Genomic DNA, 16,135 nt, shown 5'->3' with positions numbered 1-16,135 from the left:
CTAACGTAGTCATTTGTGGTGCTTTTGCTGTAAAAGCCTATTTGAAATCAGACCCTGTGGATTAATGGCAGCATTCGCGCAAAACTGAAAGCACCAACCACCGCTTTTAATTATGGCAAGGCGAACAGAAACATGACAGAATACAAACAGTGCAGCTATTCCCTCCACAAGGAAAGCGTCAGTATAGAGACAAAGTAGTCGCAATTCAACGGCTCAAACATGAGACGTACTTGGCAGGGACTACAGTTAATCACAGATTACAAAAAGAAATCCAGCCAAGTCGCGGACATCGACATCTTGCTCCCAGACAAATTAAACAACTTCTTTGCTCGCTTTGAGGACAATATAGTGCCTCTGACACAGCCCGCTACCAAAACCTGTGGGCTCTCCTTCGCCGCAGTCAACCCTCGCAAGGCTGTCGGCCCAAACTAGCCGCGTCCTCAGAGCATGCGCAGACCATCTGGCTGGTGTATTTACGGACATATTCAATCTCTCCTTATCCCAGTCTGTTTTCCCCACATGCTTCAAGATGGCCACCATTGTTCCTGTTCCCAGGAAAGATAACGTATCTGAAATAAATGACTATCGCCCCATTGCACTCACTTCTGTCATCATGAAGTGCTATGACATACTAATCAAGGATCATATCACCTCCACCTTACCTGATACCCTAGACTCACTCCAATTTGCTTACCGCCCCAATTTGTCCACTGACGGTGCAATCATCATCACACTGCACACTGCCCTATCCCAACTGAACAAGAGGAATACCTACAGTTGAAGTCGGAAGTTTACATACACTTAGGTTGGAGTCAACTCATTTTTCAACCACTACACAAATTTCTTGTTTTAACAAACTATAGTTTTGGCAAGTCGGTTAGGACAACTACTTTGTGCACAATACAAACAATTGTTTACAGACAGATTATTGCACTTATAATTCACTGTATCACAATTCCAGAGGGTCAGAGGTTTACATACACTAAGTTGACTGTGCCTTTAAACAGCTTGGAAAATTACAGAAAATTATGTCATGGCTTTAGAAGCTTCTGATAGGCTAATTGACATCATTTGAGTCAATTGGAGGTGTACCTGTGGATGTATTTCAAGGCCTACCTTCATACTCAGTGTCTCTTTGCTTGACATCATGGGAAAATCAAAAGAAACCAACCAAATACTTATTTTCCACCATAATTTGCAAATAAATTCATAAAAAATCCTACAATGTGATTTTCTGGATTTTTTTCTCTCATTTTGTCTGTCATAGTTGAAGTGTACCTATGATGAAAATTACAGGCCTCTCTCGTCTTTTTAAGTGGGAGAACTTGCACAATTGGTGGCTGACTAAATACTTTTTTGCCCCACTGTATATACTGTACTCTATACCATCTACTGCATCTTGTCTATGCCGCACGCCATTGCTCATCCATATATTTATATGTACATATTCTATTCAATCCTTTACATTTGTGGGTATTTGTGTGCATAAGGTAGTTGTTGTGAAATTGTTAGATTACTTGTTAGATATTACTGCATGGTCGGAACTAGAAGCACAAGCATTTCTTACAGTCTCATTAACATCTGCTAACCATGTGTATGTGACCAATAACATCTGCTAACCATGTGTATGTGACCATTAACATCTGCTAACCATGTGTATGTGACCAATAACATCTGCTAACCATGTGTATGTGACCAATAACATCTGCTAACCATGTGTATGTGACCAATAACATCTGCTAACCATGTGTATGTGACCAATAACATCTGCTAACCATGTGTATGTGACCAATAACATCTGCTAACCATGTGTATGTGACCAATAACATCTGCTAATCATGTGTATGTGACCAATAACATGAGCTTTGATGCTATAGTATCTTGAAGTTAGAGTTACAGCCCACATCATTAACATGGAATAAAGACCTATATAACAGAGGAGAAGAGAGAGAGAGAGAGGGAGGTCTCTCAGACAAGGGCCTTTCTAGGCAGTGTTTACCCTTTGGTTCAGCCAGTATCACATAGGTTTCTAGGCAGTGTTTACCCTTTGGTTCAGACAGTATCACATAGGTTTCTAGGCAGTGTTTACCCTTTGGTTCAGACAGTATCACATAGGTTTCTAGGCAGTGTTTACCCTTTGGTTCAGACAGTATCACATAGGTTTCTAGGCAGTGTTTACCCTTTGGTTCAGCCAGTATCACATAGGTTTCTAGGCAGTGTTTACCCTTTGGTTCAGCCAGTATCACATAGGTTTCTAGACAGTGTTTACCCTTTGGTTCAGACAGTATCACATAGGTTTCTAGGCAGTGTTTACCCTTTGGTTCAGCCAGTATCACATAGGTTTCTAGACAGTGTTTCTGAAATACATGAAGTGCCTTCAGAAAGTATTCACACCTCTTGATTTATTCCACATTGTATTACAGCCTGAATTCAAAAATAGATTTGATTTCTTTTCCCTCACACATCTACACACAATATCCCTCAATGACAAGTTGAAAACATGTTTTTAGATATTCTTGCAAATGTATCTAAAATGAAATACCAAAATATGTCATTTATAGAAGTTTTCCCTGAGTTAATACATGTTAGAATCACCAGTCTTTCTGGGTAGGAGCTTCGCCCAGCCAGAGCCTGGACTTGAACCCGATCGAACATCTCTGGAGAGACCTGAAAATAGCTGTGAAGCGATGCTCTCCATCCAACCTGACAGAGATTTGTGTCACATTGGATTAGATATGATGGAGGGAGATTTGTGTCACATTGGATTAGATATGATGGAGGGAGATTTGTGTCATATAGGATTAGATATGATGGAGGGAGATTTGTGTCACATTGGATTAGATATGATGGTAGGGAGATTTGTGTCACATTGGATTAGATATGATGGAGGGAGATTTGTGTCACATTGGATTAGATATGATGGAGGGAGATTTGTGTCATATTGGATTAGATATGATGGTAGGGAGATTTGTGTCACATTGGATTAGATATGATGGAGGGAGATTTGTGTCACATTGGATTAGATATGATGGTAGGGAGATTTGTGTCACATTGGATTAGCTTTGATGGAGGGAGATTTGTGTCACATTGGATTAGATATGATGGAGGGAGATTTGTGTCACATTGGATTAGATATGATGGAGGGAGATTTGAATTTAACATTGAGCTTCCACCAATACCTATCGTCTCGTCTATAATACACTACATGTCCCAAAGTATGTGGACACCTGCTCGTCGAACATCTTATTCCAAAATCATGGGCATTAATATGGAGTTGGTCCACCCTTTGCTGCTATAACAGCCTCCTCTCTTCTGGGAAGGCTTTAATATGGAGTTGGTCCACCCTTTGCTGCTATAACAGCCTCCACTCTTCTGGGAAGGCTTTCCACTAGATGTTGGAACATTGCTGTGGGACTTGCTTCCATTCAGCCACAAGAGCATTAGTGAGGTCGGGTAATGATGTTGGGTGATTAGGACTGGCTGGCCTTCGGCATTCCAATTCATCACAAAGGTGTTCGATGTGGTTGAGGTCAGGGCTCTGTGCAAGCCAGTCAAGTTCCTCCACACCGATCTCAACAAACCATTTCTGTATGGACATCGCTTTGTGCACGGGGCATTGTCATGCTGAAACAGGACAGGGCCTTCTCCAGAATGTTACCACAATGCACAGAATCGTCTAGAATGTCATTGTATGCTGTAGTATTGATTTTCCTTCACTGGAACTAAGGGGTCCAAACCATGAAAAACAGCCCCAGACCATTATTCCTCCTCCACCAAACTTTACAGTTGGCACTAAGCATTTGGGCAGGTAGCATTCTCCTGGCATCCACCAAACCCAGATTCGTCCGTCGGACTGCCACATGGTGAAGCGTGATTCATCACTCCAGAGAACGTGTTTCCACTGCTCCAGAGTCCAATGGTGGAGAGCTTTACACCACTCCAGCCGACACTTGGCATTGCACATGGTGATCTTAGGCTTGTGTGAGCCTGCTCGGCCATGGAAACTAATTTCATGAAGCTCCCGACGAAGAGTTATTGTGTTGAAGTTGCATCCAGAAGCAGTTTGGAACTCTGTAGTGAGTGTTGCAACCGAGGACATGATTTTTATGCGCTATGCGCTTCAGTACTCGGCGGTCCCACTCTGTGTGCTGGTGTGGCCTACCACATCGCGGCTGAGCTGTTTTTGCTCATAGACTTTTCCACTTCACAATAACAGCACATACAGTTGACTGGGGCAGCTGTAGCAGGGCAGAAATTTGACAAACTGACTTGTTGAAAGTCTGAGCTCTTCAGTCCATTCTCCTGCCAGTGTTTGTCTATGGTGATTGCATGGCTGTGTGCTCGATGTTATACACCTGTCAGCAACGGGTGTGGCTGATAAAGACGAATCCAGTAATTTGAAGGGGTGTCCACATACTTTTGTGTATATATAGTGTAGATACAGTAGGTTGACTGTTGTGGGGGTCTGTATGACATGAGTGAGATATATACATTGCTGTACATTGCTGATGAAATGTAATCACGTGATATGATGACTAGGACAGTTCTGTAGTTACTCACCATCCTGAGATGCTGTAGATATCTTTTCCAGGTTGATACCACTGATGGTCTTTCTCCTATCTGAGCGCATCATTCTCCCAACCTCGGGGGACAGACATGACAAAGTTTGTATGATATCACTGCTAACCACCAGACATGATACGGTATATTAGCAGTAGAACAGTATCATGGTTACTGGAATAATACCATGATTACTGGAATAATACCATGATTACTGGAATAATACCATGATTACTAGAATAATACCACTGAATTACTGGAATAATACCATGGTAACTGGAATAATAACATGATTACTGGAATAATACTATGATAACTGGATTAATGCCATGGTAACTGGTATAATACCATGATTACTAGAATAATACCATGATTACTGGAATAATACCATGATTACTAGAATAATACCATGATTACTGGAATAATACCATGATTACTAGAATAATACCATGGTAACTGGAATAATACCATGATTACTAGAATAATACCATGGTAACTGGAATAATACCATGATTACTAGAATAATACCATGATTACTGGAATAATACCATGATTACTAGAATAATACCATGATTACTAGAATAATACCATGATTACTGGAATAATATCATGATAAATGGAATAATACCATGGTAACTGGAATAATACCATGATTACTAGAATAATACCATGGTAACTGGCATAATACATGATTACTAGAATAATACAATGATTACTGGAATAATACCATGATTACTAGAATAATACCATGATTAATAATACCATGATTACTGGAATAATACCATGATTACTGGAATAATATCATGATAAATGGAATAATACCATGATTACTAGAATAATACCATGATTACTGGAATAATACCATGGTTACCAGCCTTATTTCTGTTACAGTATATTGGATGACTGTCATTCATATTCCATTCACCCAGCTCAATGTAACATCGATAGGTTTAGGCTACTACATGATACTCAAATCTTCCGTATAACCATCAAGAGGTTGCTACAACCTAGCCTAGGTGCACAGGTCGAGAGAAAAATGTTAGTAATCAAGGTGACACATTCAATACCACCTTGCACACTCTTGCCTGCATCTAGTTGATCTAGGGTGTTATCATTAATCAAAGTCGCAAACGAGAGTTTCTATTGGACAAATGCAGGTATGTTTATCCCCGTTTGGTTCCGTTTGCTTCCATTTAAGAAAACACAGTTCCATTTCTTAGCAGCCACATACATGATCCCTTTGCTCATTGTATAATTCCTTCTGGCATCTATGCATCTATCTCTCACCTTTTCCCTATACTTGTGAACATCAATGCACAACACAAGAGCTGTCTGTGACCAGGCGAATACACCTTTTCAAGCCAAACCTTTATACCATAACCACTAACTGCTACACACACAGCCTACATCGTTGTCACCATATTAGTTAGCTACCGTCATAGTCAACATAGCTTTGAGAACTAACCCGCTACTATCATGCAGTACAGTGTACAGTCAGAAAGCACTTTAGCGGTTATACTCTTGGTCCCCATTGGCAATAAATTAATAAAACGAAAAGCTCTGTTTGATAGCCATAGCCAGCTAGCTAACATAGCATCCCTCTCTGTTGGATAGCCATAGCCAGCTAGCTAACATAGCATCCCTCTCTGTTGGATAGCCATAGCCAGCTAGCTTACATAGCATGCCTCTCTGTTTGATAGCCTTAGCCAGCTAGCTAACATAGCATCCCTCTCTGTTGGATAGCCATAGCCAGCTAGCTTACATAGCATGCCTCTCTGTTTGATAGCCTTAGCCAGCTAGCTAACACAGCATCCCTCTCTGTTTGAGCCAGGTGTTTGATCAGCTGATGTCACAAAGTGCTGTACATAACTATTATTCTCTCTCTTTGAGTCAACTACTCACCACAATTTATGCAACCCCTTAAAACATGTATAATGATACTAGTATAGTACGTTCAGCTATACCATGGTATAGTCTGACTCATGGAAATATACCATGGTTTATGCCTTGAAATATGAGGGTACTACTATGGTACTGCCATTGTACCTAAATATTACCATGGTATTGCATCAGTTATACCAAGGTAGATGTGGATCATGGAATTACCATGGTTTTAACCTGCATTTATAGTGGAAAATTGCAAGAATGTGCTATAATACTTTTATTGCATCAAATGGTTGTTTTATGCAACATAATGCAACAGAAACCCAATTCTTTCTTTGGCCGCCTCTCCTTCCAGTTCTCTGCTGCCAATGACTGGAACGAACTACAAAAATCTCTGAAACTGGAAACACTTATCTCCCTCACTAGCTTTAAGCACCAACTGTCAGAGCAGCTCACTGATTACTGCACCTGTACATAGCCCACCTATAATTTAGCCCAAACAACTACCTCTTTCCCACTGTATTTGATTTATTTATTTATTTTGCTCCTTTGCACCCCATTATTTTCATTTCTACCTTGCACATTCTTCCATTGCAAAACTACCATTCCAGTGTTTTACTTGCTATATTGTATTTACTTTGCCACCGTGGCCTTTTTTGCCTTTACCTCCCTTATCTCACCTCATTTGCTCACATTGTATATAGACTTGTTTATACTGTGTTATTGACTGTATGTTTGTTTTACTCCATGTGTAACTCTGTGTCGTTGTATCTGTCGAACTGCTTTGCTTTATCTTGGCCAGGTCGCAATTGTAAATGAGAACTTGTTCTCAACTTGCCTACCTGGTTAAATAAAGGTGAAATAAAAAAATATAAAAAAATAATAGAGTATTCTGTTAACTATTGTGTGTTCTACTGAGGATGGGCCTCTGGGAGACACTGACAGGAGATTTCCGATGTCTCTGGGTGATAAAACCTAAAGAGCATTCCAGAGCATGAGTTAATGTTTCAGTTCTATACCGTACCATGCACAGGGACTTGGCCCCGCCCTGTGCAACTGGGTCATGGAATTTGACGGGACACCCCCAGGTGGTGAGGGTAGGTAACAACATCTCCACCCCACTGATCCTCAACACTGGGGCCCCACAAGGGTGCGTTCTCAGCCATCTCCTGTACTCCCTGTCCACCCACGACTGCGTGGCCATGCACGCCTCCAACTCAATCATCAAGTTTGCGGATGACACTACAGTGGTAGGCTTGATTACCAACAATGACGAGACGGCCTACAGGGAGGAGGTGAGGGCCCTCGGAGTGTGGTGTCAGGAAAATAACCTCACACTCAACGTCAACAAAACAAAGGAGATGATCGTGGACTTCAGGAAACAGCAGAGGGAACACCCCCCCATCCACATCGACGGGACAGTACTGGAGAAGGTGGGAAGTTTTAAGTTCCTCGGCGTACACATCACAGACAAACTGAAATGGTCCACCCACACAGACAGCGTGGTGAATAAATGTTTTGTTTGTCATCTAAAACACTCACAAACTTTTACAGATGCACAATTGAGAGCATCCTGTCGTGCTGTATCACCGCCTGGTACGGGAGCTGCTCCGCCCACAACCGCAAGGCTCTCTAGAGGGTAGCGAGGTCTGCACAACGCATCACTACCTGCACTCCAAGACACCTATAGCACCCGATGTCACAGGAAGGCCAAAAAGGTCATTAAGGACAACTACCACCCGTGCCACTGCCTGTTCACCCTGCTTTCATCCAGAAGGCGAGGTCAGTACAGGTGCATCAAAGCTGGGACCGAGAGACTGAAAAACAGCTTCTATCTCAATGCCAATATTACCACTGTGTCCAGGGCTGTGTCCAGGCACTCCACGATGCGTCGTGCCTAAGAAGCCGCGGTATATTGGCCATACACCACACCCCCTCGTGTCTTATTGTTCAATTATATGTGGGAGAATGTAAGACATATGGCAGCTTAATCTCTGGCATGCTGTAATCATTTACAGTATTTATAGTCAAGAGGTGTTTGCCTTTGTTTCGCTCTAGTGGTTGTTTCACTCACTCTCACTCTCACACTAATCTGCCTAGGCAGTGAGTCAGTTGAACGAGAGCCAACTGAATTTTAAACCTCATCATCGCGGTGAGCGAGTTACAAAGCATAAGATAGGAGACACCAAGTTAAGTGGAGTGTAATGATATCATTTTTTAAAAATGATGTTTTAATGTAAAAGTCTGTTAGCATAGAAGCTAACATCAGCTAAAGTTAGCTCCAGTCAAGCTAGCCTGTTGTAGTCATGGCGACAGGACCAAGGAACATCCACACTAACTGTTTTAGGGATAATATGTTGAGAATTTACATGATGAAAATGTATCTATAAGATAAGATGATAATGAATACCTTTTTACTCATTGTGTTTTGGTATGTTGGTTATTTACAATTGTAAATGAGTAGCCAAGCCAGTTGATTTAGAGAGAGACAACTGAAAACTGTATTGAAGAGAGAAGCACCTGATAAACGTTTTTTAAATCTTCAAGGTTTCAGACTCCCTTCATTCTTCTCACCATACCCTATCCAGGTCCCAAGGTTTAATAGGGTACACTACTAGACCATGTCTGTTCTGGTTTTTCACTATGAGTTAATAGGATACACTACTAGACCATGTCTGTTCTGGTTTTTCACTATGAGTTAATAGGATACACTACGAGACCATGTCTGTTGTGGTTTTTCACTATGAGTTAATAGGATACACTACTAGACCATGTCTGTTCTGGTTTTTCACTATGAGTTAATAGGATACACTACTAGACCATGTCTGTTCTGGTTTTTCACTATGAGTTAATAGGATACACTACGAGACCATGTCTGTTGTGGTTTTTCACTATGAGTTAATAGGATACACTACTAGACCATGTCTGTTCTGGTTTTTCACTATGAGTTAATAGGGTACACTACGAGACCATGTCTGTTGTGGTTTTTCACTATGAGTTAATAGGGTACACTACTAGACCATGTCTGTTGTGGTTTTTCCATGTTATTACCTGGTACTCCCTGTATATAACCACGATATTACCTCCCTGTATATAACCATGTTATTACCTCCCTGTATATAGCCATGTTATTACCTGGTACTCCCTGTATATAGCCATGTTATTACCTGGTACCCCCTGTATATAACCATGTTATTACCTGGTACTCCCTGTATATAACCATGTTATTACCTCCCTGTATATAACCATGTTATTACCTGGTACTCCCTGTATATAACCATGTTATTACCTCCCTGTATATAGCCATGTTATTACCTGGTACTCCCTGTATATAACCATGTTATTACCTCCCTGTATATAACCATGTTATTACCTGGTACTCCCTGTATATAACCATGTTATTACCTGGTACTCCCTGTATATAGCCATGTTATTGCCTGGTACTCCCTGTATATAACCATGTTATTACCTCCCTGTATATAACCATGTTATTACTTGGTACTTCCTGTATATAGCCATGTTATTACCTCCCTGTATATAACCATGTTATTACCTGGTACTCCCTGTATATAACCATGTTATTACCTGGTACGCCCTGTATATAGCCATGGTATTACCTGGTACTCCCTGTATATAACCATGTTATTACCTCCCCGTATATAGCCATGTTATTACCTGGTACTCCCTGTATATAGCCATGTTATTACCTGGTACTCCCTGTATATAGCCATGTTATTACCTGGTACTCCCTGTATATAACCATGTTATTACCAGGTACTCCCTGTATATAACCATGTTATTACCAGGTACTCCCTGTATATAGCCATGTTATTACCTGGTACTCCTGTATATAACCATGTTATTACCGGGTACTCCCTGTATATAACCATGTTATTACCAGGTACTCCCTGTATATAACCATGTTATTACCTCCCTGTATATAACCATATAACCACCTGGTACTCCCTGTATATAACCATGTTATTACCTGGTACTCCCTGTATATAACCATGTTATTACTTGGTACTTCCTGTATATAGCCATGTTATTACCTCCCTGTATATAACCATGTTATTACCTCCCTGTATATAGCCATGTTATTACCTGGTACTCCCTGTATATAACCATGTTATTACCTGGTACGCCCTGTATATAGCCATGTTATTACCTGGTACTCCCTGTATATAACCATGTTATTACCTCCCTGTATATAGCCATGTTATTACCAGGTACTCCCTGTATATAACCATGTTATTACCTTGCTGTATATAACCATGTTGTTACCTGGTACTCCTGTATATAACCATGTTATTACCTGGTACTCCCTGTATATAACCATGTTATTACCTGGTACTCCCTGTATATAGCCATGTTATTACCTGGTACTCCCTGTATATAACCATGTTATTACCAGGTACTCCTGTATATAGCCATGTTATTACCTGGTACTCCCTGTATATAACCATGTTATTACCAGGTACTCCTGTATATAACCATGTTATTACCAGGTACTCCTGTATATAACCATGTTATTACCAGGTACTCCTGTATATAACCATGTTATTACCTTGCTGTATATAACCATGTTGTTACCTGGTACTCCCTGTATATAACCATGTTATTACCTGGTACTCCTGTATATAACCATGTTATTACTTGGTACTTCCTGTATATAGCCATGTTATTACCTCCTGTATATAACCATGTTATTACTTGGTACTTCCTGTATATAGGTTATTACTCCTGTATATAACCATGTTATTACCTCCCTGTATATAGCTATGTTGTTACCTGGTACTCCCTGTATATAGCCATGTTATTACCTGGTACTCCTGTATATAACCATGTTATTACCAGGTACTCCCTGTATATAACCATGTTATTACCTCCTGTATATAACCATGTTATTACCTGGTACTCCCTGTATATAACCATGTTATTACCTGGTACTCCCTGTATATAACTATGTTATTACCTGGTACTCCTGTATATAACCATGTTATTACTTGGTACTTCCTGTATATGGCCATGTTATTACCTCCCTGTATATAACCATGTTATTACTTGGTACTTCCTGTATATAGCCATGTTATTACCTCCCTGTATATAACCATGTTATTACCTGGTACTCCCTGTATATAACCATGTTATTACCTGGTACTCCCTGTATATAACCATGTTATTACTTGGTACTTCCTGTATATAGCCATGTTATTACCTCCCTGTATATAACCATGTTATTACTTGGTACTTCCTGTATATAGCCATGTTATTACCTCCCTGTATATAACCATATAACCACCTGGTACTCCCTGTATATAACCATGTTATTACCTGGTACTCCCTGTATATAACCATGTTATTACTTGGTACTTCCTGTATATAGCCATGTTATTACCTCCCTGTATATAACCATGTTATTACTTGGTACTTCCTGTACATAGCCATGTTATTACCTCCCTGTATATAACCATGTTATTACCTGGTACTCCCTGTATATAACCATGTTATTACCTCCTGTATATAGCCATGTTATTACCTGGTACTCCTGTATATAACCATGTTATTACCTGGTACTCCCTGTATATAGCCATGTTATTACCTGGTACTCCCTGTATATAACCATGTTATTACCTCCTGTATATAGCCATGTTATTACCTGGTATTCCCTGTATATAACCATGTTATTACCTGTATATAGCCATGTTATTACCTCCCTGTATATAGCCATGTTATTACCTGGTACTCCCTGTATATAACCATGTTATTACCTGGTACTCCTGTATATAACCATGTTATTACCTGGTACTCCTGTATATAGCCATGTTATTACCTGGTACTCCCTGTATATAACCATGTTATTACCTGGTACCCCCTGTATATAACCATGTTATTACCTCCATGTATATAACCATGTTATTACCTCCCTGTATATAACCATGTTTTTACCTCCCTGTATATAGCCATGTTATTACCTGGTACTCCTGTATATAGCCATGTTATTACCTGGTACTCCTGTATATAACCATGTTATTACCTCCATGTATATAACCATGTTATTACCTGGTACTTCCTGTATATAGCCATGTTATTACCTGGTACTCCCTGTATATAGCCATGTTATTACCAGGTACTTCCTGTATATAACCATGTTATTACCTCCATGTATATAACCATGTTATTACCTGGTACTCCCTGTATATAACCATGTTATTACCTGGTACCCCTGTATATAGCCATGTTATTACCTGGTACTCCCTGTATATAACCATGTTATTACCTCCCTGTATATAGCCATGTTATTACCAGGTACTTCCTGTATATAACCATGTTATTACATGGTACGCCCTGTATATAGCCATGTTATTACCTCCCTGTATATAGCCATGTTATTACCAGGTACTTCCTGTATGTAGCCATGTTATTACCTGGTACTCCCTGTATATAGCCATGTTATTACCTGTTACTCCCTGTATATAGCCATGTTATTACCTGGTACTCCCTGTATATAGCCATGTTATTACCAGGTACTTCCTGTATATAGCCATGTTATTACCAGGTACTTCCTGTATGTAGTCATGTTATTGTTATTTTATTTTGTTACTATTTCCTTTATTTTCTTGCCTTACTTTCTAACTCTGCATTGTTTGGAAAGGGCTCGTAAGTAAGCATTTCATGTAACTGTCTACACCTGTTGTATTCGGCGCATGTGACAAATAAAATGTGATTTGATTGTTTTGATTTGTTTGGCTCACCTGTGTAGTGACCTCCTCTCTAGCCGGGGATGCAGGTGAAGGTACAGCTTTCTCCTCTATAGGGCCCTTTCTCTCCTCCACCAACCCGTTGATGGCTGGGGCCGCAGCTGCCATCTTGGGACGTGATGGTGTTTGGCCTACAGCTCCCATGATGCTCTTCACCTTCTCCTTGGTGACCTTTGACTCGAAGAGAGCCTTCAGGGCTCTGATACTCCCGGCCGGGTCGATTCTGGGAGAGGGGCCAGGGAGACTGGACATGGACTTACTGCGGGACAAATTGGTCGACCTCTGGGACTTCTCCCCTAACAGGCTGGCCGATCCCCGGGACGTCTCTCCTAACAGGCTAGTTGACCCACGGGTCTTCTCTCTCACTTCTGACACACTGGGCTGGATCCTGGTCATCTCTCTCACTCCGTTGTTTCTCATCAGGGACTCCAGCTTGCGCTCCTGTGCGCTTTCTGCCAGTTGTCTCTTTGTTTTCTCACGGACGGTTGAGAAGGAGGTCTGATGCTTGGTTATCTGCTGGAGAAAGAATCAGAAGACGACAGGTGCTGCTTAGTGTCCATCCTGAGACAGTCGACAATCAGAGGTTGATGACATAAAATGTGGTGTGATGTTTTACCTCAGTCTTGTGCTCCACATGGTTCAGGGTAGGGACCTCTACTGAAGGGCTGGCTTGGTATCTGTTATGTGAACAAGACAAATCCTTCATCAATACTCTGTAAGCTTATTCACCAAAACAGACATTGCAATGCTCAAGCAATTCGGTGTGGGATGAAGTTTACCCCAGACATTGATACGTCAGTGTTGCATTTCCCTCACCTAATGGTTAAGGCTAGGATTTGAGAAAAGCCAGCTGGTCCCCTGTACCTATGGAGCTGGTCATGTGCTAAAAGCTGGGTCAGAGACCATTACGTTTAAGTCAGTTAATTCAGAAAGTGATAAAAGGAATAGTTTCTCCTCCTTCGGTTTATTGTGAAGTCATTGAAAATAAAAGGAGGTTTTCATTGAATTGTCATTTTCAGTTTACTTCCTGAATTGACTGACTTCAATTGGAATTGACTTAAAACCTGGTGCCTATGGAGCTTGCTATTGGTTAAATGGTAAAGGTTCTGGTTCTGGTTCCTCTCACCTGGTCAACATCTGAGATACGGAGATGGACTTCATCCTGTCCCTAAACCCCGCCTCCGCCCAGGCGGGCTTGTCTCCGTCACCCATAGAGACGCTCCGTAGAGATTGGGCACGCCTCAGAACACTCCTCCCCTCCATGGCCGATGATGATGTCACAGCACCCCTTAATGATGTCACAGCACCTCTCAAAACACAGGACACCAAACCTCAACACCTGATCGACATGGAAGAGTCAGCTGTCATAGATAGCACTCATTGTTGAGGACAGAGTCTCACAGGAGAATAATCAGTCTCCACTCACCAGAGCAGTGTGAAGGAATCAGTCTCCATTCACCAGAGCAGTGTGGAGGAATCAGTCTCCATTCACCAGAGCAGTGTGGAGGAATCAGTCTCCATTCACCAGAGCAGTGTGAAGGAATCAGTCTCCATTCACCAGAGCAGTGTGAAGGAATCAGTCTCCATTCACCAGAGCAGTGTGGAGGAATCAGTCTCCATTCACCAGAGCAGTGTGGAGGAATCAGTCTCCATTCACCAGAGCAGTGTGAAGGAATCAGTCTCCATTCACCAGAGCAGTGTGGAGGAATCAGTCTCCATTCACCAGAGCAGTGTGGAGGAATCAGTCTCCATTCACCAGAGCAGTGTGAAGGAATCGGTCTCCATTCACCAGAGCAGTGTGAATATAATACATTACAGTATTTTGTCACTGTACTATGATATTGTTACTACTACAATGTTACAATGTAACTCTCAAAGACCAAACAATGCCTCTCCACTTTACTTGATTTGGAATTAAGAGACAGGGGCATTCAGACACACAGCAGAGTTCAGCAGTGGAGTGAAACACTTCCTCATCAAAACCGATCAAAAATGCAGATAGTTGTTTGTCCATTGATTCAAATGAGGATTTGTTATTGTATATTATATATTACTCAACATCACACCATTATTATCAATCTAGCCTTTACCTTTAGTGAAGTCCGCTGGTCGTCTCTCCTTGTCGCAGTCAGAGGAGCGTCGAGCTCATCACAAGACACACGTTACGTACTGCTTCAAACCAGCGTCTCGGACCAAAGTCCTCTGTCCTTCCTTATTACAGCTGACTAGAGAATGTTTATAGCTATACGTTTACAACACAGATGGAATCTCTGCAGTCCAATAGCAGATGTACTATGATGGTGACCAATAAAAAATACCCCGGAGCTTCCTCTTTTAAGATCCTCTCACCTTGATACAGGTACTATCATCAACTATAGTATGTTGTATCAAAAGTAGAGTTGTGGAGACTCCGGTCTTCAAAAGAGAGGTATTTTAAGCACCCATTGGGACACTGTACTGTACAGTTACAGAGAGTTACTGAGGTAGGGTGACCAGGACGGCTGTGTAGGCAGTTTCGTGTCACGGCCTTGGGCCCTTCTCTCTCTCTCTCTCTCTCTGCTCTGAACAGGAAGGTATGAATGAGGTTAGGTTTAAATTTGCTCTCTCTCACACTATTTAACTCTAACCCTTTGGCCCTATGGCCTGAGTACTCATTAACCTTCAGACATGTTTCTAGTTATTAACTTTATTTTTCATGTTCGACTTGAGCTGCAATCAGATTCCCACAACGAATTTCACGTTTTTATATATTTTTTATGTGACCTTTATTTAACTAGGCAAGTCTATGGGTCAATTTCACACCATATGTATTGAATTCAAAAAATAAAATACATTGTGAACATGAAAAATAAAGTTGAGAATGTAAACATTATATTCTTGAAGGACGGGTGAAATAATGGATGTTGAAATCAAAAACCAAACAATTGAAA

General features: G+C 41.0%; 1 protein-coding gene across 4 annotated transcripts in view; it reads right to left on the bottom strand.

Moving 5' to 3' along the window:
- LOC112227445 (LIM domain and actin-binding protein 1-like) overlaps positions 1-15,398 on the bottom strand; it is a 28,764-nt gene extending 13,366 nt beyond the window's left edge. The window contains exons 1-5 of one of the 4 annotated variants that reach the window (XM_042308888.1): positions 15,296-15,398; positions 14,332-14,514; positions 13,822-13,882; positions 13,200-13,718; positions 4,561-4,642 (exon numbers count right to left, since the gene is read on the bottom strand). In XM_042308888.1, coding sequence (XP_042164822.1) covers positions 4,561-4,642; positions 13,200-13,718; positions 13,822-13,882; positions 14,332-14,468 — 799 coding nt within the window. In that variant the 5' untranslated portion in view covers positions 14,469-14,514; positions 15,296-15,398. The other 3 variants (XM_042308887.1, XM_042308886.1, XM_042308885.1) reach the window with 3 other exon arrangements.
- Positions 15,399-16,135: the final 737 nt, after the last annotated feature.

This window comes from Oncorhynchus tshawytscha, linkage group LG29 (genome assembly GCF_018296145.1).
Source record: "Oncorhynchus tshawytscha isolate Ot180627B linkage group LG29, Otsh_v2.0, whole genome shotgun sequence".
Classification (NCBI taxonomy): Eukaryota; Metazoa; Chordata; class Actinopteri; order Salmoniformes; family Salmonidae; genus Oncorhynchus; species Oncorhynchus tshawytscha.
Note: the sequence above shows the minus strand (reverse complement) of the source record. Positions and strands in the feature narration are given on the sequence as shown.